This window comes from Convolutriloba macropyga, chromosome 3, assembly GCF_964194025.1.
Source record: "Convolutriloba macropyga chromosome 3, txConMacr16.3, whole genome shotgun sequence".
NCBI lineage: Eukaryota > Metazoa > Xenacoelomorpha > Acoela > Convolutidae > Convolutriloba > Convolutriloba macropyga.
Window position 1 is genome coordinate 51,304,816 of NC_134470.1, and position 22,239 is coordinate 51,327,054.

A 22,239-nucleotide genomic window follows, 5' to 3' on the forward strand; every position below is an offset into this window, starting at 1 on the left:
TCCTGAATTTTCTCTATAATGGGCCAGAGCGTCAGAGAAAAAAGCAAAGGGCCCAATGGGTCGCCTTGTTGGATACCGCTTTCACTGCTAACACCAATTTTGTCATAAAATAATTGGCTTTGTTGTGAATAAAAGCGGCAATGCCAGGCATTGAATGGGCAACGGCTTTCAGCGTTTCACAGCGTTTTATCGAAGTGAATGCATTGCAAAAATCAATTTGCAAAATACCCGAGGAACTGGATGAGGTGAGTATACCGCTATTAGAAATGAGATTCGAATTCACCAAATTTGATTTGGAAAGGGCACTTGATAACCGTTTTTAGATTAAACACTTATTCGATCGGTTAAACACTTATTCGATTAGTTGTAAAATCGAATAAAAAATTGATCTGTAAGAGCTCTCAAACTTTATTTTCGCTTGTGATCTTGATATCAGTTCTCTGTTGGTAACCGTTTTCTCTAGCCGCTAATTTCTGGCATATTCTCTTGCGTTCTGTTGATGCAGTTGTGAATTTTGTGTCTTCTCAGTCTATGGTATTGTTGCTTTTAATTTGAAATATGCGGTTTTTTACAAATATATTGGGAAAATTTTTTGAAAGCGTTGGTCGGCAAAAACAAAAATTGTTGATTAAGTTTGGCCATGTATATATGCGGAATACGCAATCAATTTCAATCTAATTCCACGAAATTATCATTTTAGAACTTTTAGCTACTGTTTCGAAACGAATTCTAAACTGCCTCTGGTCTTGGTAGCTCTTGTATTGTCGTTCATTTTATTTTCAGGTCTTTAGCATGGCCTACAAAAAGTCGTTGCAACAGGGCTTAACGGGCATCGAGGCTGCAGTTGGTGGTCTCAAACAAGTATTCACACAACAGAATGAAATGTTTGACGAATTTGTGAATGACAGTATATCCCTGAATACAGATTTATTAGACTTTGTAAAGAAACGTGCGGAACTGCAGATAGAATACGGCAAGAGTTTACAGAACTTATGCGACAGACAATTGAAGAAATATCAGAATCTTTTTGAACGTCAGCGGCGTTCTAATAAATGCAATAGTTCTATGTTTGGATGCTTTTATCAGTTATTGGCGAGTTCAAGGTTCGAAGCTTCGGATCTGATTGGTTTATCTCAAATGACAACCGATATCAGCGTCCCTTTAATAGAACACGCGCTGGGAGATCTCAAAGTTAATCACTCTTCATTCAAGAAAGTGCTCTGTGATACCCAAAATGAACTGACAGGGCAAAGCGGTGATTTGGTGCTGAACATCAAAGACTACAATGGCCAGTTCGCAGCCTTTAAAGAGAGTCAGTCCAAATTGGACACTGTCAAGAGTGACATGTCAAAATTACGTAATAGTTTGGAGAGCAAAGGAAAAGGTATGTAATTTAGCTGAGTCTATTTGAACGCAAATTGGGTCACCATGTCAAACTGGTGGTCTTAATTTGAGTGAAAAGAAGCACAAATTTTATTGCATGCAAATTTTTGAATGCGTACTTGTGGAGATGAGATCTTTCTTAAAAGAACTAAAAAAAACTTTCACAATTTGTCGAGGTAAAGTTAATGCGACGGTTAATTAAAATTTCCAAAGTTTCTGTAGTAACAGTTCTAAAACAACAAAATGATGAAACGATTTGAATAAACCTTTACATTTTCCACGTAGAATGCTCACATATTTTGAAAAATAGGTGATGGAAACATAGCTGCATGAGTCCAGATAGGGCTGCTTTAATGATACCTTAAAATAACTTACTAATCAAAAGATCCTGTAGAATTTTTCGCAAAAGAATTTTCGGCAAAAGAATTTTTCGCAAAAGAAATTTTGCAGAGAAACTAGAAGAAATTTTGAAGTAGATTTCACACTGTCATAAAAATGAAAAAATGTTATAATTTTCCAACTAACAAGATTACTACTCTTGAGGAGACGGTTCATAGATTTTCTCAACACTGAAAATCAATCAAAGACTAGAGTTTTTGAAATTTTTCACGTCAAAAAACGTGACAAACAATTTTTGAAGCGTGATCATATCAGATACCGCATGGGAAAATTGATTATGTTAATCTGCTTTCTATGAAAAATTGTTGTATTTTGTGTGTACTTTTTGTGTATTTTTTGAGGAAGAGATCAGACTTCGAGGACTAATTTTTCAAAAAAAACTTTTTTTTTATTTTTGAAAATATCATGGAAACTATCATGGAAAATATCATGGAAAAATTTTTTTTCTTTTCGAAATATCATGGAAACGAGACTAAATTGGCCACCAACTTTTAAGATCTGCGATATTTGAAGAAATATGACCTCTAAATGATTTGGCAGGTAATTGCGGGATAAACAGTACCTTACGTTTTTAATTGTTCTCAAACGAATTTTGTAGCAATTATATTTGTCCTGTGGTCTTTCTTATGCGATTTTTCGCTTGACCGATTTTCGTCTGAACCTTTTGACTTTTCGTCCTAAAAACGGGATCAACAGGTAGAGACCGGAGGTCATTAAGTGGCTGTGAGCAGCTCTCTTAGAGCCTTACGCGTTACTAGTTTCTAATTATGCGTTTCAATTAAACTGTTTTGAGAGAATTCCATGGTGTGAAGGGCGGTTCTTAACCTAACAAAATTGACTATCTTGAGTCACCCCCTCTTGTACAGCCCTCCCAACAATCCGACCCATCGCTTGACCCCCCCCCCCTCGCCACCCACTCCGCTGACCCTAACTAGCGTAGTCAACTGGAGGTTTGAGAGCAATTTGTCCGACGATTGGGGGTTATGTTTAAGGTGTCATTTACTTGTGATTAATTGCTATTTTAAAAGCATAATCCAAAATATTGAGTTGAAAATCGGTCTCTATTGAGCAAAAAATTTCTTGCATGCGAATGGTTGATGAAGTATAACAACTCTTTAGTTTCACAACTACCACAAAAATTTATTATACTGGCTTCAGAAATGATCTTAATTCGAAATAAGTGTGATGACAAAAATCGACCACATGTCGAAAATAAAGGTTTTGTTGAACTTACGTAACTTTTTTTAAAAAAATTCAAAATGTTACTGAAGCCTTATAAACGGAAAATTGAGTTTGCTTTTTCTAACTGGATTTTTTCGAAGGCAGCCGTTTATGCTGATGAGAATAGCACATAGCGTAATTGGCTTTCCATGGGAAAGGTCTGATAAATGCAGTTTTCGGATTAAATTGCCTAGAGCAATGCTTGACACAAGGGGTATTGCTCTTGAGATGGGAAGTGGGGCGCCTTTTACGTTATGGCTCCAGAAAAGTTTTATTTAATTGTTCCGACCCACTTCAGTGGGGGAGGAACTATATACTCAAATGGGTTTTTTTGTTCAGTCAATTTTCGCCGATCGATATATTCATCGTAGAGAGTTGTGATCATTAAGAAGCCCGGCCAGCGTAGAATATGGAATTAAAAAGATTTTCTCGATTTTTGCTTTTTCAAGGGAGTTATCGAGGTTTAAAATTTCGTGAAAATTAGACGTATTTCAGCCGTTTTTATTCACATTTTCGGAATTTTTGACCTAATTTTTGTAAATTTTGCTAAAATTTGTTCAAACTATTAACTGTAGTGTTATTAATTTTATCTCTAAATGTAGAGGAGAGTTGCTGAATTGTTAAATCCGAGTTCTGTGGCTGAAATTTTTGCTAAATTTTTCAAAATTCAAATTTTTAGGGACCAAATTTGCTTTTTTAGCCGACTTGCTTTAAATTTGCTGAAAGCAGATACGTTAAAACTGCGGCCATATTCTTTTTAAAATGACACACGAGCTAGTCGTACACCCACTGGCTTTGAGTGTCCTCTGGAGTTATAATCTTGCCAGTTTTTTGCAAATTTAAACTCAATAAATATATAAAACGCATTTTTATTTTTGACAAACTGAAAAATGTTGTTAATGAATTGATCTGTTTTGCAACCGTTTGATCAAATGAGTATTTTTTTAGACGAGCATCGAACTCTGTGCTGATCTTGTTATCGCCATCGATCCTTACGATAAAAATTTTTTTAATGGGGCGCGACTTTTTTTTTTCAAAATATTTCCGCTTTGTAAGTTTTTTATATAAACTTTTTTTACTTAGAAGAATTTCAAGTCTGGGCTCAATTAATGAGATACTAATTACAATAAACGAAGCCAAACGAGATTATAGAACAGTTTCAGAGTTAAGGGCGTGGTTTCTATGGCTCTGACCAATTGTTTTTGTAAAAAAAATTTCTGTACTTCTGGTTTTGCTTTCATTTGTTATCTTTTTGTAGCCCGATGACTTATTGTCCCCAGTCAAAGATCCAGTTATTTTTCGGGAGGTATAAATAAAACTTGACACTTCTTTCAGTTGTTATCTAATGTCTGTTATGACTTTGAATATATTTGTTTTAGTTAAACATCGGTCAACTTTTGAACTTTGCAACTATTTGATCTTATTTCTCTCAACTTCGGGCGCAGTCTCAGTCAAAGCAGGCAGAATCCTATTTCCTCTATTTCCTGTGGGTTATAAGCTAATGATCGTAAAGGTTTTATGTTCAACTAATGGTCTAATTGTTTTGATACTACGCCTTTTCAATATTTTTTTTTTATTTTTGAGCATAACAGCATATTTTATGAGTTCACCCTTGCTTCCTTATCGAATTATCGCATTATTGACAAATGCAATTGAAGGAAATCATAATAAAGAAAATGCAGAGCGCTGAAAAAAGGCGTACCTGAACATTTAATTGTTTTTATATAGTTTATGCTTTTTGGGCTGAGACAGTTATCTCGCAAAATTTTATGGATTTTGTTTGTTTTTGCCTATGTTGGTCTTTCTTTTGGTTGTTATGCGCCAAATATCTAATAAAGATAGGTCTCAATTGTTTTGACAGGAGGTTTAGTTCAACCTAGTTAATGACTTCAGACTTTTTTGGGACCAATTTTGCTTTTTTTAGCCAACTTGCTTTAAATTTGCTGGAAGCAGATACGCTAAAACTGCGGCCATATTCCTTTTAAGCTGACAAACGAGATATTTGTACACCCACTGGCTTTGAGAGTCTTCTTTAGTTATAATCATGCCAGTTTTTCGCAAATTTAAACTCAATAAATATGTAAAATGCTTTTTCGTTCGAAAAAACTGATAAAATTTGTTAAGGAATTGATCTGTTTTGCAACCATTTGAACAAATGAGTAATTTTTTAGACGTGCAGCAACCACTGGGTTGATCTTGATATTGCTATCGATCCTTACGATAAAGAGTTTTTTAGATTTTAATGGGGCGCAACTTTTTTTCAAAATATTTCCGCTATGTAAATGTTTTTATATAAATTTTTTTTACTTACAAGAATTTCAAATCTGGGCTAAGTCAATGACAGATACTATTTACAATAAACAAGGCCCAACGAGATTATATAACAGTTTCAGAGTTAAGGGCGTGGTTTCTATGGCTCTGACCAATTGTTTCAAAAATAATTTTCGGTAATTCTGGTTCTGCTTTCATTTGTTATCTTTTTGTAGCCCGATGACTTTGTAGCCCGGTGTCCCAAGTCAACGATCCAGTTATTTTTCAGGCGGTACAAAAATTTAAAAATTTGACACCTCTTACAGTTGTTATCTAACGTTTGTTATGACTTTGAATATATTTGTTTTAAGAAAACTTCGGTCAACGTTTGAACTTTGCAACTATTTTCTTATTTTTCTCAACTTCGGGCGCAGTCTCAGTATAAACAGGCAGAATCATATTTCCTCTATTTCCTGTGGGTTATAAATTAATGTACGTAACGGTTTTATATTCAACCAGTGGCCTAATTGTTTTGATACTACGCCTTTTCAATATTTTTTTTATTTTTGATCATAACTGCATATTTTATGAGTTCATCTTTTGTTTCCTTGTCGAATTATCGCATAATTGACATATACAATTGAAGGAAAACATATTAGGGAAGATGCACAGGGCTGGATAAAGGCGTATCTGAATATTTAATTGTTTTTGTTATATAGTTTATGCTTTTTTGGGCTGATACTCAGTTATATCGCAAATTTTTATTGATTTATTTTTGTTTTTGCCTATGTTGGTCTTTCTTTTGGTTGTTTTACGCCATACATACAATAACGATAGGTCTCAATTGCTTACCCAGGGCGTTTAACTCAACCTAGTTGAAAATTTCGGTCTTTAGCTGTTTGTTTTTATGACTTCAAAATGGAAAAAAATGATTTTTTTTTCAACTGTGTCCTTTTTGCTTTCATTTTTGTAACCATGCAACTCAATATGACTAATTCGAGGTCTCAAATATTGTTGTTGATTTGAACATTTTATTGCCCTTGGTTATACGTTGTGACTGATTGCTTCGACAAATAATTTCATAAAAGTTTTTGAGATTTCTATACTCTTCAAATTCTGGGTTTCTTTTTGTTGTCATGTCTACGTAATGCTTTTAGAAGGCAGACTCTTTGATGTTAAAATGAGGAGAAAGTGACAATTTACAGGTCTTACAGGTGACAGCTTATATTTATAGTGCCTTGAACGGTGTGATATCGTAAAATTGTTTGAAGTTTTTGCTTTTTTATTTTGTTATTTTGTGGTGTCGTGACGTAATTTCAATTTTAACGGGCCCAACTGGCTTCCTGAAGTATTGCAATTTAATCCATCGCTGTTTGTTGAAATATTAAGTATTTTATGACTTTTGAAAATATCTGTTTTCAAAAACATAATTGGGTTTTTGAACGTCGTCATTTTTTTAATTAAACTTTCGGCGATTCGTAGCTCAGTCTGTGTAAACACAGGTCACAACCCGTTTCCAGTGAACTATTATTTAACCGCTATAACGGTTTTAACTTCAGACATTTGTTTTTAGGCTTTGTTACTGCTGTTACTACGAGATTTTTAAAAAAATTAATTGAGATTTTTTGCATTTGTACATTTTACAGGATTTTTGTTTTCTTTTTAATTTGCAACAATAATCGTAGATCCCACTGGCTTTGAAATTTTGCGCAATTGAGAATTGGATAGTGACAGGTCTCAATTGCTTCCTATGGACATATAAATGAAGATTTCAGAATTTTCAGTGAAATTATTTTTTTTCAAAAATAGAAACTTATTTTTGAACTTCGCACCTCTTTGCTCTTTTTTGTCGACCTATTAACAGTCGCATTGAGGACAGGACCCATATTTTTTTTTTATTGATTTATAGGTTTAATTGTTTCGTTTGCTTTCTATCTGACGCGAGTTTGATTTTGTTGTGATTTTATTTATTATAGAAATCGAGATTTGGTCGTGAATAATTTTTCTTCTTGATATTTTTATTGTCCTTTCTAGTAATGATATTATCAACAACGTTCATCGGCCCTCTAGGGTGGCATTTTTGTACTCGATTATTATCTCTTCATCATTTGGAAGCTAATTAAGTCAAGAATGTGGATGAGCGGGGTCGGAACCTTATGTGCGTACGCACATTACCGAGCCTCCTTGTTTTTTTAGGATACGATTAATCTTTTTTGTCGTGTTATAAGATATAAGATATTTTTAATGCTTCATATTTGTATTATTGCTTCATAACTACAGTACAACTTGTTTTCGACCCGATATCGGGAAATCTAGCTGCTTAATATCTTTACCGAGTCGTAATGGAATTTTTTAGGTCTCGTATATTATTGATTTTTTAGGGATTTGAAGCAGCTGCTTGCGAACATTAGTTAAAACGCTGTAAAAATATTATGGGTTATAAAGTTCAATGCTGCTTCCTCTGAGATATTAGTTCTGATCATGGAGATCTGAGGATAGGTTGTTTGGTGTAGCTTACTTATTTCGCAATAATATTAGTTAACTAATTGTTTTTCTTGCTCATGATTAAGTTTTTCCAAAACCCTATAAGCGAACATTTGGAACAGTGATGTACTTGGCTATGATGCACTGCGCAAATCTGTTTCGAGATAATAATCTTGTTTTTTAAAAAAAGTAAAATGCTTGGTAATGCGCGTTTGCACATAATGGTCCACCGACCGCTCTCATCTACAACTTTCCCCACCAAAAAAGTTCTTTTCATTATTTGACTTAACTGAACTATAGGTGTGGATCTTGAGTTCCAGGAGAACTTTAAGAGATAAACATCAAGATTGTGTCGTAAGCAGTTCACTATTTCGTTAGCATGCTAAGCAAACTTTAAAAGGTCAGTAAAATGTTTACCTTATGAGTGAAAATTTCAATAGCCACAGAACTTTTTTTTTACTTTGATGCAATTGCAATGAATCGAAAGCGAAATAGCGGTTCTAAAAAATAAATATCATAAAATATGTTCCTCTCCGTTAATTCATCTTCGGTATTGAGATAAACATCTGATTAGTTGCTCTTGAACGAAGTACATAGCAATTAGTGTAAACGTGTTGGTCTTTTTTATGCAATTTTTTTGCTTGACCATTTTGCGCTTTTCTAGAACTTTCTTTGACTTCTCAAGTGACTTTTTCTAGCTTTCTTTCTTGAAAATTTTATACAAATAGGAAAAATATAGACAGATTTTGCTGTTCGCGATTCAGCAATTTTTTTCAAGTTTTTAATGTTAAAACCAATAAAGTAAAACCAATAAAGTTCAAAACAAATTAGTGGTCCATCTGACATCTTCTTTGACAGCTTAGGTGGCAGTTCAAGTTGTAATGTGTGGATGGAACAAAAACCTTTTGTTGAATTGTCATTTGACGATCGTTTTTACCCAAAATTAAAAGTAGATTTTTGGAGAAAAGGGAATTGATCAAACTTAAACTATTTTTGTAATGTTTGGGTTAAAGGGCACATATTTATAGTGGAATCGTTCAAAACAAATAAATAGTTGATTTTTTTATTCTAACAGTCTTATTTAAAATTATAATATGACTATGGAACAGCATCCGATTTAGCTTTTACCATATTTTACCAAGAAAATTTAACATATATTTTCTAAAAGCTAATATTGCAATTTTTCTGGTGGAATCTAAGTAATAATTAGAAATGTTAAATTTAAAAAGATTCCAATAAAGATGGACGACAGTGTGATTAATAGTCCAGGTTTTACAATATTTTTTTAACTCGCTTAGAATTTCAATCATCCCATTTCGATTCTTTGTTCGACAGGATGATAGACTTGTAATGGTACTCATATCTTTATGCGTCAAATATATGAACGAGCCTAAAATTGACTGCGCAAAGGAAAATCAAGTGAGCGAAAAGTCGTTCCCCCGCTAAAGTGGATCAGAAGAAATAAAGATTTACTGTAATTTAACTTTGGAATTAGTGTACCACTTTGTGGCACGTTGGTATCTATTGACTTCTGAAAACCACGATTCGAGTAACCAGCATGTCATACTTTTACCTGTGTGATTTTAAGAGCCTTAATTGTGCGAAGCCCTCATTGGCGGAATGATGGGTTTTTATCAATTTTTTTTTCTAATTTGGCTCGTTTTCAGTGCTAATTGGGGGATTTTTTTGGTTATGACGTAGGTTAGATGATAAGAAAAGAGCTGCTGTCAGAGCTGCTGTAATCCAACTTGTGGGACCAAAAGACTTTCAGTTGAAAGATATTTTAAACACTTTTTTTCGGAGCCAAAAATTAATGGGCACCATATTCGTCATTCGTCCGGGCGAAAAACTCAATAAGGTCCTCAATAAAATTCATTACATGTTTTTTAACTGGAAAAAAAACATTTCTAAAGCCATCATTTCAATTTTTGTTCAAGCGTTGGACTAGTCGAATATAAGTAAATTTAATGTTGTTTAAACATCAACACATTATACTGGGGGGACTGCCCACCTGAAACTTGTACAAATTTTGCTGCTATTTTTTTCTTAAGTTTACCCCCACCAATTAATTGTTGTTCGTATTATATTTCCTAACTTTGGTTATAATTCCGCTCACTGTCCAGCAATTGGTTATCACTGAATTTTTTCTAATTTGGCTCGTTTTCGGTGCTATTGGGTGGATTTTTTTGGTTATGACGTAGGTTTGAGGATAAGAAAAGAGCTGCTGTCAGAGCAGCTGTAATCCAACTGTTGCGGGACCAAAAGATTTTCAGTTGAAAGATGTTTTTTAAAGGCGATTTTTTGGAGCCAAAAATTCATGGGAACCATATTCGTCTGGGAGAAAAACACAAAGTTCTTCAAATTTTTGATGAAAATCTTCAATCTTCAGTGAAATTAATAACCGATTCATTTTATGAATAACAGATATAGCCGGAAGTTATCAAAAAATTTTGTTTTCCATTGATTTGGAGGCTAAAATATCTCAAAATACAAAAATATGAAACAAATTTTTCGGTGGCCCATTCTGAGTTTATTCGACTGTTTTTTAAATGTTTAGAGCGTCTCTGAGTTTTTAATTTGGAAAAATTTGCTCTGAATGAAATATTTTCAATGCAAAAGCATTCATGGCTTCGCATTTTTTTTATAGTTGGTCAGATAAATGGGAGTTGTTTTTCGCTCCAAATATTGAAATGTTTATTCTGTTATACAAAAATCCTATTTTACGATGTCATGTATTGTTGCCCATCACTTGATTTATTTCACTATTCAGAGAATATGAACAGTTTTTGGGGCATTCTTCGTTCCGAGATGTATTCAGTAAAATAGGATACAGTAAGATTTTTCCAATTTTTCTTTGAAGTTGTTTACGACAGGTTTCACCAACTGAAACCAATAAATTTCAAAACAAATTATTGGTCGAAACGACATAGTCTTTGACAGGTTAGGTGGCAATTCAAGTTGTAGTGTGTTGATGGAACAAAAACCTTTTGCTGAATTGTCATCTGACAATCTTTTTTACACGAAATTAAAGTGGATTTTTCGAGAAAAAAGCATATTGTAAAATTGATCAAAATTAAACTATTTTTGTAACGTTTGGGTTAAAGGGCATATATTTTTAGTGGAATCTTTCAAAAAGAAACAAAAATTGATTTTTTGATCTAACAGTCTTATTTAAAAATATAGTATGACAATGGAACAGCATTCGATTTAGCTTTTACCATATTTTACCAGGAAAAATTACCATAGTTTTTGTAAAAGCTAATATTCCAATTATTCTGGTGGAATCTAAGTAATAATTAGAGTTGTTAAATTTAAAAAGATTCCAATAAAGATGAACGACATTGTAATTAATAGTCCTGGTGTTACAATATTTTTAAACTCCCTCAGCATTTCAATCATCCCATTTCGATTCCTTGTTCGACAGGGGGATAGGCTTGTAATGGTACTCATATCTTTATGCGTCAAATATATGAACGAGCCTAAAATTGACTGCGCAAAGGAAAATCAATGTAGCGAAAGTCGTTCCCCGCTGAAGTGGGTCAGAAGAATTAAAGAATTACTGTAATTTAACTTTGGAATTAGTGTACCACTTTGTGGCACGTTGGTATCTATTGACTTCTGAAAACCACGGTTTGAGTAACCAGCATGTCATACTTTTACCTGCGTGATATTAAGAGCCTTAATTGTGCGAAGCCCTCATTGGCGGAATGATGGGTTTTTTGTCAATTTTTTTTTCTAATTTGGCTCGTTTTCAGTGCTAATTGGGGGATTTTTTTGGTTATGACGTAGGTTAGAGGATAAGAAAAGAGCTGCTGTCAGAGCAGCTGTAATGCAACTGTTGTTGGGCCAAAAGATTTTCAGTTGAAGGATATGTTTATAACGCGATTTTTTGGAGCCAAAAATTCATGGGAACCATATACGTCTGGGAGAAAAACACGAAGTTCTTTGAATTTTTTGATAAATCTTCGTTCTTCAGTGAAATTAATAACCGATTCATTTTATGGATAACAGATTTAGCCTGTAGTAATCAAAAAATTTTGTTTTCCATGTATTTTGAGGCTAAAATATCTCAAAATACAAAAAAATACGAGAGACAAACTTTTCGGTGGCCCATTATGAGTTTATTCAGCTATGTTTTTTTTAAATGTTAAGAGTGTCTCTGAGTTTTTAATTTGGAAAAATTTGCTCTGAGTGAAATATTTTTAATGCACAAGCTTTCATGGCTTCGCATTTTTTTATAGTAGGTCAGATAAATGGGAGTTGTTTTCGCTCCAAATATTGAAATGTTTATTCTATTATACAAAAATCCTATTTTACGATGTCATGTATTGTTGCCCTTCACTTGACTTATTTCACTACTCAGAGAATATGAACAGTTTTTGGGGAATTCTTCGTTCCGAGATGTATTCAGTAAAATAGGATACAGTAAGATTTTTCCAATTTTTCTTTGAAGTTATTTACGACAGGTTTCACCAACTGAAACCATTAAAGTTCAAAACAAATTAGTGGTCGAAACGACATAGTCTTTGACAGGTTAGGTGGCAATTCAAGTTGTAATGTGTTGATGGAACAAAAACCTTTTGCTGAATTGTCATCTGACAATCTTTTTTACACGAAATTAAAGTGGATTTTTCGAGAAAAACGCATATTGTAAAATTGATCAAAATTAAACTATTTTTGTAACGTTTGGGTTAAAGGGCATAGATTTTTTAGTGGAATCTTTCAAAAAGAAACAAAAACTGATTTTTTGATCTAACAGTCTTATTTAAAAATATAGTATGACAATGAAACAGCATTCGATTTAGCTTTTACCATATTTTACCAGGAAAAATTACCATAGTTTTTGTAAAAGCTAATATTCCAATTATTCTGGTGGAATCTAAGTAATAATTAGAGTTGTTAAATTTAAAAAGATTCCAATAAAGATGAACGACATTGTAATTAATAGTCCTGGTGTTACAATATTTTTAAACTCCCTCAGCATTTCAATCATCCCATTTCGATTCCTTGTTCGACAGGGGGATAGGCTTGTAATGGTACTCATATCTTTATGCGTCAAATATATGAACGAGCCTAAAATTGACTGCGCAAAGGAAAATCAATGTAGCGAAAAGTCGTTCCCCGCTGAAGTGGGTCAGAAGAATTAAAGAATTACCGTAATTTAACTTTGGAATTAGTGTACCACTTTGTGGCACGTTGGTATCTATTGACTTCTGAAAATCACGGTTTGAGTAACCAGCATGTCATACTTTTACCTGCGTGATATTAAGAGCCTTAATTGTGCGAAGCCCTCATTGGCGGAATGATGGGTTTTTATCAATTTTTTTTCTAATTTGGCTCGTTTTCAGTGCTAATTGGGGGATTTTTTTGGTTATGACGTAGGTTAGAGGATAAGAAAAGAGCTGCTGTCAGAGCAGCTGTAATCCAACTGTTGTTGGGCCAAAAGATTTTCAGTTGAAGGATATGTTTATAACGCGGTTTTTTGGAGCCAAAAATTCATGGGAACCATATACGTCTTGGAGAAAAACAAGAAGTTCTTTGAATTTTTCGATGAAAATCTTCGTTCTTCAGTGAAATTAATAACCGATTCATTTTATGGATGACAGATGTAGCCTGTATTTATCAAAAAATTTTGTTTTCCATTGATTTTGAGGCTAAAATATCTCAAAATACAAAAAAATACGAGAGACAAACTTTTCGGTGGCCCATTATGAGTTTATTCAGCTATGTTTTTTTAAATGTTTAGAGCGTCTCTGAGTTTTTAATTTGGAAAAATTTGCTCTGAATGAAATATTTTTAGTGCAAAAGCTTTCATGGCTTCGCATTTTTTTATAGTAGGTCAGATAAATGGGAGTTGTTTTTTGCTCCAAATATTGAAATGTTTATTCTATTATAAAAAAATCCTATTTTACGATGTCATGTATTGTAGCCCATCACTTGACTTATTTCACAATTCAGATAATATGAACATTTTTTGGGGGCATTCTGCTATCCGAGATGTGTTCAGATTTTTGTAGTAAAAAATGTCTCTTTTGATTCCATTTTTACATTTGCTTTTAGAATTTCTGTATTTTTATGACCGAATCTGCTTCTGAACTGCCCAGTATTGTATGGGGCACGTATTTTTGAGCTCATATTGTTTTCCTATTTTCCTAAAATCCTTTTCGACTTCGAGTAGTCTTTTTGCCCTCATGCTAAAGTCGCATTTTAAAATAGAACAAAATGCTCGGGGTGAATACCGCTATTGTTATTATCATTGAGTCTGGGGATTGAGTATAATCAAAATTGTCGATACTTTTGCTTTGAAGGTTTTTAACGTTGTTTCCGAAGCAAAGCATTTTCAGTTGTACTGTTTTGTTTGATCAAAATCTGCACTCCACTTCGTTCTTCATTTTTTATACTCATGTCGGAATTGCAGTTAGAATAATCCTAAATGGAAATTTGCAAAAATTCATGAGCTAGACCTCGAATTCGAAAAATTTTAAACAAAAACGACTGCTATTGTTGCATATTTAGCTTCAGTTTCAACTCGAATGAACATGTAAGAGAACAATGGTCTTAAGGGGATATATGAAAAAGGCTTCAAAGTAGAAAGCCTGCAAGTTTAGTTTGTTTCGAAAGCTAAGCTGAATTGTGCTTCAAAATGAGAGTACTCATACTGGTTAGGAGTAGATCTGGTAATCATTGGGGGATCTGGGGAGCAAATTAGATTGAAATTATAGGGCAAAATTTAAGAATGATTTTTTGAAATTTTGAAGATTTGTCCAGCTATATTTTCAGATGAGTTCACCGTTTGTCTCAAAGTTGCATTTTGTTTTGTATTCAATTTTACAAAAACCATTCCTTTGTAGCTCAGATTCTATGTCCTGCAATATGAGTTGGTTCCAAAAACATTTTGAATAATATTCAATTTTATCGAGTAATTATTCGGACTTGTGGCTCAATATTATGAATCAAAAGTAAACCTAAAATTAATTGAAATAAGGGCAGAGAAAAACCATATATTGCAGAAACCATGCTGTGACTAATTTAGTAGCTAACCATTTTCATAGACAAGTACCGTAAAGAATACTTTTATAAGTTGTGGTTTTGGCCTCTGGTTGTTAATACATTTAAGGGATCTAACGAACCGTTTGAACACAGATTAGAACACTTTAATCGTTGGAACTCTACTGTTCAACGGAATATTAGGTAAAAAGGTATACAGCTGCTGATCGAATGTTAGTACTTCCCGTGCGGTAGTTATTCGGAAAGTATAGCCAGTTATTGAACCAGAAATGAGTTGTGGGGTTTGGTTTATTTTGCCAATGCGTGGAAAGGACTTTCTCAATGCTAGGCCTAAGGGTATTTGTGATCTAATCGACTCAGTTTTGTTTAGATTTTTATAAATAGAACAGGGAACTTGTTCAAACTCAAACAGGGTTCCATTAAGGCTGTTTCTACGGCGACCTGCTTTGAACTGGACCTTTGATTGGAGACTTTTACATGTTTAGAGTAGTAGTAAGAGCAACCAGATGGTTTGCATGAAGAATGAAGAGATTTTGCATGTTATTTTGAGCTGCATAATTAAAGGATTAGTTGTGTTTGAAACACTAGTAAATGTAAACAGGTCACGTGGAGAATAGAGCTTGAAAGTCTAAGAAAGATAAATTGAGAAATGGTTGTTTCTCGAAATGTACTGGGAACATCGACTTAAATTCCCACATTGCTTCAGACTTTGCTGTGTTTTGACTAGAGTTATAGTGTAAGCTAATTGTGCATGCTGGCTTGAACATGCAACTCAAATGGAAAGTTTCATGTTTTGATACATTTTCTTGACATATGCTATGGCACAGTTGCCATGGTTTCCCACTGAAGGTCTTTGCAAGTTGCGTTGTCTGTGCTTAAACGTGATAAAGACCAAAGTAATGCTTTCCGATCTCGGTTGAGATCTATGCTCCCCGCCCCCACCCCGGCGCCATTAAATACACGAATTATCTACGTCAATATTTGAATATCGCGTACAAGGGGTTTACATAATTTATGTGTAAGACGATGACGGGGAATTGGGTTCTGACGATACACAACCGAATCGAGCTATTATGGTAGTTTTTTGCAAGATTCTTGCGAAAACGCTTAGCTTGTAAAATCATATGAACGGGTATGTTCGTTTTATGACTCTGTTCTAGTGGGCATAAAATTTCGATACGCTCATTCTCCTAGATTTTTTTCTTAAGCAAAAACCAAAGTAGTAATATGCGAGCAAAGCTGGGGGGGGGGGGGGTAAAAGGAAGTACCTATGTATTAAGATTAGGTATAGCCCATTTTCCCTCAAATTCCAAGGAAGTACCTCACAGCATGATACCCAAGCTGTTCGCACTAAGGGGATTAGCAAGATAATCCTTTAATAATAATTTAGGATGACTCATTTACAGTTACGAACGAATTTTCAAAAACGTAGCTCACAGTATGATAACCAAACTGTTCACACAAAGGGGGATTAGCCAGCTAATGTTTTAATATTAAATTAGATAAGATGACTCATTTACACTTATGTACAGCTTACGTGATTTTGAAAAATGTACCTCACAGCATGACACCCAAGCTGTTCACACGAAGGGGATTAGCAAGATAGTGCCTTAACAACAAATTAATAAGGTCATCGACCCCCTACCAAATTACATTTTAATAACGTAAATTTTCAAAGACGTACCTCACAGCATGACACCTAAGCTGTTCACCCGAAGGGGATTAGCAAGAAAGTGACTTCACAACAAATTAATAAGGTCATCGATACCCTACCAAATTACATTTTAATAACATACATTTCCAAAGACGTACCTCACAGCATGACACCCAAGCTGTTCACACGAAGGGCATTAGCAAGATATTACCTAAAGAACAAATTAATAAGCTCATCGACCCCCTACCAATTTACACTTTAATAACGTAAATTTCCAAAGACGTACCTCACAGCATGACACGCAAGCTGTTCACACGAAGGGGATTAGCAAGATAGTGCCTTAACAACAAATTTATAAGGTCATCGACCAACTACCAAATTACACTTTAATAACGTAAATTTCCAAAGATGTACCTCACAGCATGACACCCAAGCTGTTCACACGAAGGGGATTAGCAAGACAGTGCCTTAACAAATTAGTAAGGACATTGACCCCCTACCATATTACAGTTTACTAATGTAAATTTCCAGAGATGTACCTCACAGCGTGACAGCCAAGCTGTTCGCACGAAGGGGATTAGCAAGACAGTGCCTTAACATCGAATCAGTAAGGTCATTGTCCCCTTACCAAATTGCATTTTACTAACATCTGATTTCAAAGACGTATCTCACAGCATGATACCCAAGCTGTTCACGCGAGGGAGATTAGCAAGATAATCCCTTAATATTAAATTAGTAAGGTCATTTACCCATTCCCATATTACACTTTCATAATGTAAATTTTCAAAGGTGTACCTCCAGCATGACACCCAAGCTGTTCACACGAGGGGGATTAGCAAGATAGTGCCTTAACAACAAATCAGTAAGGTCATTGACCCCCTACCATTTTACACTTTAATAATTCAAATTTCCAATAACGTACCCCACAGCATGACACCCCAGCTGTTCACACGAGGGGGATTAGCAAGACAGGGGGATAAAAGATGTACCTATCTATAAAGATTACGTATAGCCTATTTTCCCTCATATCCCGAAGACGTACCTCACAGCGTGATACCCACGCTGTTCACACGAGGGGGATTAGTCAGATAATCCCTTAATATTCAATTAGTAAGGTAATTTACCTCTTCCCATAAAAGACGTACCTCAGAGCATGATACCCAAGCTGTTCACACGAAAAATATCACATTCTTGCTTAAAATACCCAATTCTTGCCAAAAATACCCCATCCTCGCTAAAAATACCCAATTCTTGAAAAAAAATTCTTACCAAAAAATCACCAATTCTTGGCAAAAAATACACAATTATTGCCAAAAATACCCAATTATTGCCAAAAAATACCCAATTATTGCCAAAAATGTCCAATTATTGCCACAAATACCCAACTCATGCTAAAAATACCTATTTCTTGAAAAAAAGACACAATTCTTGCTAAAAAATACCCAATTCTTGAAATAAACACCCAATTCTTGCCAAAAACATACCAATTCTTGGCAGAAAACACACAATTCTTGGTGAAAAAACACCCAATTCTTACCAAAAATACCCAATTAATACCAAAAATACCCAATTATTACTAAAAATTACCCAATTATTGCCAAAAATTACCCAATTCTTGCAGAAAATACCCAAATCTGACAAATTTTTTTCTAAAACTTTACCAGAAACTACCCAATATTAAAAAAATAGCCATTTCTTACCAAAAATACTTCCTTTTTGCCACAAAAAACATATTTTCTAACAAGAAACCCAATTCTATTAAAAACTGTCCACTTGCTACCACTTATAATTACCACAAAGTAGCTAAATATTGTCAAAAATACTCAATTTTTACACGTTTTTTTAGTATTGTAGAAAAACAACCAAATTTTGTAAAGAATAACAAAATGTTTTCAAATATTTATCGAAAATATATCAAAAAATTAGACAACTTAACATAACATCATCATCTGTATTTATTTAATTTCTATCTGACAATCCGTTTATTTAGTGATCTTTCAAACATCAATTTTGACATCTTCTTTTGTAAAGGCGAATCTTCTCAGGTGATCGATAGAGGTTTTTTGAGTACAACTTCATCGAACTTTTCACTATCGTTAGAAATAAGTCATAAAATGTATCAATTAAATCATAGTACCATAAAAATTACGTCCTACTATCTTCGCAATTAAGGACAAATAGATGATTTCATAATTGCATGGGGACCACTGTCCTCTTTAGAACAAAATTAAGATCAATTACGTCTTAGGATTGGAACAATTACCGAATTACAGAAACCTAGATATTCTATGTGGTCATTGAACTCATGTGAACAAAGTCTATACCATACTACTTACGATATGATGATTCATACTTTATCTAAGCATGCACAACTCACGTGATTGACGTCTTCCTCATAGTACCGTAATAATAACGTCACTATTGCGTCATAATGATGTCATCTTTATCATAGTGTACAAACAAAAGTACAACTCATTTTACTTCTTTTCCTTCTCTTCAACAACTTAACTATAACTAGCTTTTGTTCTTTTCTTGAGACAATTTGAAGCGCTTTTTTTACCAGCCTAAGTTGACAACTATAAACTCTTCAGCGAAGATTCTTCATCTACAGGACCTCTGCCTATTTCGCATTCCAAGTAAGTCTGTTCTGTTATAAAATATGAGAACAAACCAAAAAAAGCGAATAAATAGCTATTATAATCATGGTACTCATTGGCAAATAGCATAGGAATGCTTCAGAGAGAAAGGTTTAGGGATTATGGTTATAGAGGCAATTTTGCTTTAATTTAGTTCATTTAGGATTTCAACCGTCTTGAACCAAACAAAGGCTGGAATGATGAATATCAAATCTGTGAAATTGAACGAAAATCTCAAGGTCCACTTCTTCTTCCCCGACTTCAATGATGATGTAGCAATTATAAAAGAGAGAAAAACGTGCTTCGGATGGGTAGCTGATCCTCCATTCTCAATTCCGAGGCAGCTTCTGGTCTTCATTGTTGCTATCGAGAATTTGCCTGAAGTCTCTGTACCATACAAACAGACAACTGTAGACTTTTACAAAAACCACAATGAAAACACAACTTTACAAGTCTCGGACACCATGGAACTAAGCAGATCAGTCCGTGCGCAATTCTGTGATTATGAGTTGTCCTATAAAGCAATACATGAAAATCAACGAGGATTTTTTGAGGAGGAGAGGGAACTTAAATTCCTCTGGTGTGTTTCTGACGAGTATGACGATTTGCAGGAGCAGAAACCTGATCGCGATTGTGACGATTGGGAAAATGAGTCACTGACAGAGAGTATTATTGCAAGTATAAAAGAAGAGAACGCACTTGGCCTCAAGTTTGACAACAAAAAATTTGACAAGTCAGTCACCTTTTCGTGTTTTTCTACAGAAACTGAACAAGAAACCATGAAAGAAGTACAGGAGACATCAACGGTTGAAAATACTGTACTCGAGTCTGTCAGAACCATCCTCAGTAAAGTAGTTGACGAATGTGCAGATAATCGGGATCATTTTTTTCCTGATGCAACTGAAGCAATATCTGAAAAAACTTCCCTCAAATGTGAGCAACCGGCGTATTGTACACAAAAGACAGTCAAGAGAAGGGCTTTGTTGTCAATAACCCTGAGAGAGAGGGAAGTAGAAAGTCAGAAGTTGATGAGAACGAAGAAAAATTGTGTCCTCCATCGAGCAAATTGAGACGACATACTGAGTTATATGGTAACTAAACTAGCAATCTGAGAAGATATTCCATTGGCTGATTATTTTTGTTTGTATTTCCTGTATAATTTCAAATCTGATACTAGTATTTTTTGTGATGACTGATTGACTGATTAATTTGAAATATTGTGTTTCTACACTCAGAAAAGCTGAAGCTTATGTATGCTTTTGAATTAATACATTGATACTAATATTTAATTGAGTTTTAAAAATGCATTTTCGAAAACAATTTTTATCAAAAGTTCGATTTTGAATTTAAATATTTCTCGACAAATGCTTGCTTTGGAAATATCGTTTTTTTTTCAAAAATGTGGGTTATAGTCGTTGCAGAGACTGTGAAGTTGATTGGAAATCGTTGGGATGGAAATGATCTGGTTATCAGACAAAGGACCGTAGTCGACATACGACCACAAAATATCTGAAAGGTTCTCATGCGGATAGGTTTTTTTAACAACAGGTTTTTCAAGTTCCTGAATGAGCTGAAAGACCAGATTTTTGAGGTAGGAATGAGCAAGACACGTATTGAACATAAAGAACCAATATTTCTTGGGTTCTTTATCCTCCTGTACGCCAAAATTACAATGTTGCAACTTAAATACATTTTCTAATCCTCTTTCTGCAATCCAAACAAATATGAGTTGATTGAAATTGATACTGACAGTCTTTGCTTAGCACGTAGTGAGGAAAAATTTGACGAATTCAGTTGACCAGAAACGAATCCATTGTGGTACTGGATGATGCAAAGTAATTGCAGTGATAATTTCGCAGCAGACTTTAGCAACAATTCTTTACCACGAAATGAATGCAATAATCATGGAAACTTTCATATGGGAACACCTGGTTTTTCTAAAGAAGAATTTTTGGTAAAGATTTTTAGATATAGATGCATACATATCATTAATAAAAAAATTTACAATTTTTGTAAGTGGAAAACCATTTCAATTAGTTTATTGTTTTGAATAAAAATTGTTTTACTAAAGGAAATTTTTTTTGAAAAATGTAAATTTTATAAGGTTTCTAACAAAAAAATGTAAATTTTGATGTTTTTTATTTTTCTATATTTTACATTTTTCAGTTTTTGAAGTTTTTTTTCATGTATAATTTTTAATTCGTTTTTTATTCAAAATTGTTGTTTTACCGAAGAAAATTTTTTCAAATGTTGTCTTTTACATAAGGTTTTAACCAAAAGTAGACATGCTGTTGTTTTTTTATTTTTCTATTTTCATTTCTCAGTTTTGGAACTTGTTTCACGTAAATTTTTTAATTCATTTGTTTTTTATTAAAAAAAGGTTGTTTTACAAAAATAATTTTTTTTTAAAAAATGTCGTTTTTAACTTTTAAGGTTTCTAACCAAAAATGTAAATTTGTTTGTTTTTAAATTTTCTACATTTACATTTTAGTTTTAGAATTTTTTTCATGTAAAATTTTCAAGTTAATTATATTTTTCATTAAAAAGTGATCTCACTAAAATAATTTTTTTTCAAAAATGTCGCTTTTTACATAAGGTTTTCAACCAAAAATGTATATTTTGTTTTTTATTTTTTCTATTTTTTCCATTTTTCAGTTTTGGAAGTTTTTTTTATGTAAAATTTTCAATTTAATTGTTTTTTTATTAAAAAATGTTGTTTTACTAAAATGATTTTTTTTCAGAAATGTCGTTTTTTACATAAGGTTTTTATCCAAAAATGTAAATTTTATTGTTTTTTTATTTTTCTATTATTACATTTTTTCAGTTTTTGAAGTTTTTATGTAAAATTTTCAATTTAATTATTTTTTCATTAAAAAATTTTTTTCGTAAGACTTTAACCAAAAATCTATATTTTGCTATTTATTTTTCCATTTCTCTGTTTTGGAAGTTTTTTATGTAAAATTTTCAATTTAATTGTTTTTTTATTAAAAATGTTAATTTACCAAAAAAAATTTTTTCTCAAAATTGTCGTTTTTTACATTTTTCAGTTATTGAAGTTTTTTTCATGTAAAATTTTTAAATTAAATATTTTTTTCATTAAAAAATGTTTTACTAAAGTAATTTTTTTGAAAAATGCCGTTTTTTACATAAGGGTTTAACCAAAAATATATATTTTTGTTGTTTTTTATTTTTCTATTTTTCCAT

The 22,239-nt window shown here is 33.3% G+C and overlaps 1 protein-coding gene across 1 annotated transcript in view; it reads left to right on the plus strand.

Annotated features, from left to right (window-relative positions):
* Positions 1 to 761: 761 nt before the first annotated feature.
* The window catches only part of LOC142336262 (SLIT-ROBO Rho GTPase-activating protein 3-like), a 24,122-nt gene continuing 2,644 nt past the window's right edge, over positions 762 to 22,239 (plus strand). Inside the window, exon 1 of the mRNA XM_075384955.1 lies at positions 762 to 1,384. Within this exon, the coding sequence (XP_075241070.1) occupies positions 793 to 1,384 (592 nt within the window). The 5' untranslated portion in view covers positions 762 to 792. The remainder of the gene's footprint in view (positions 1,385 to 22,239) is intronic.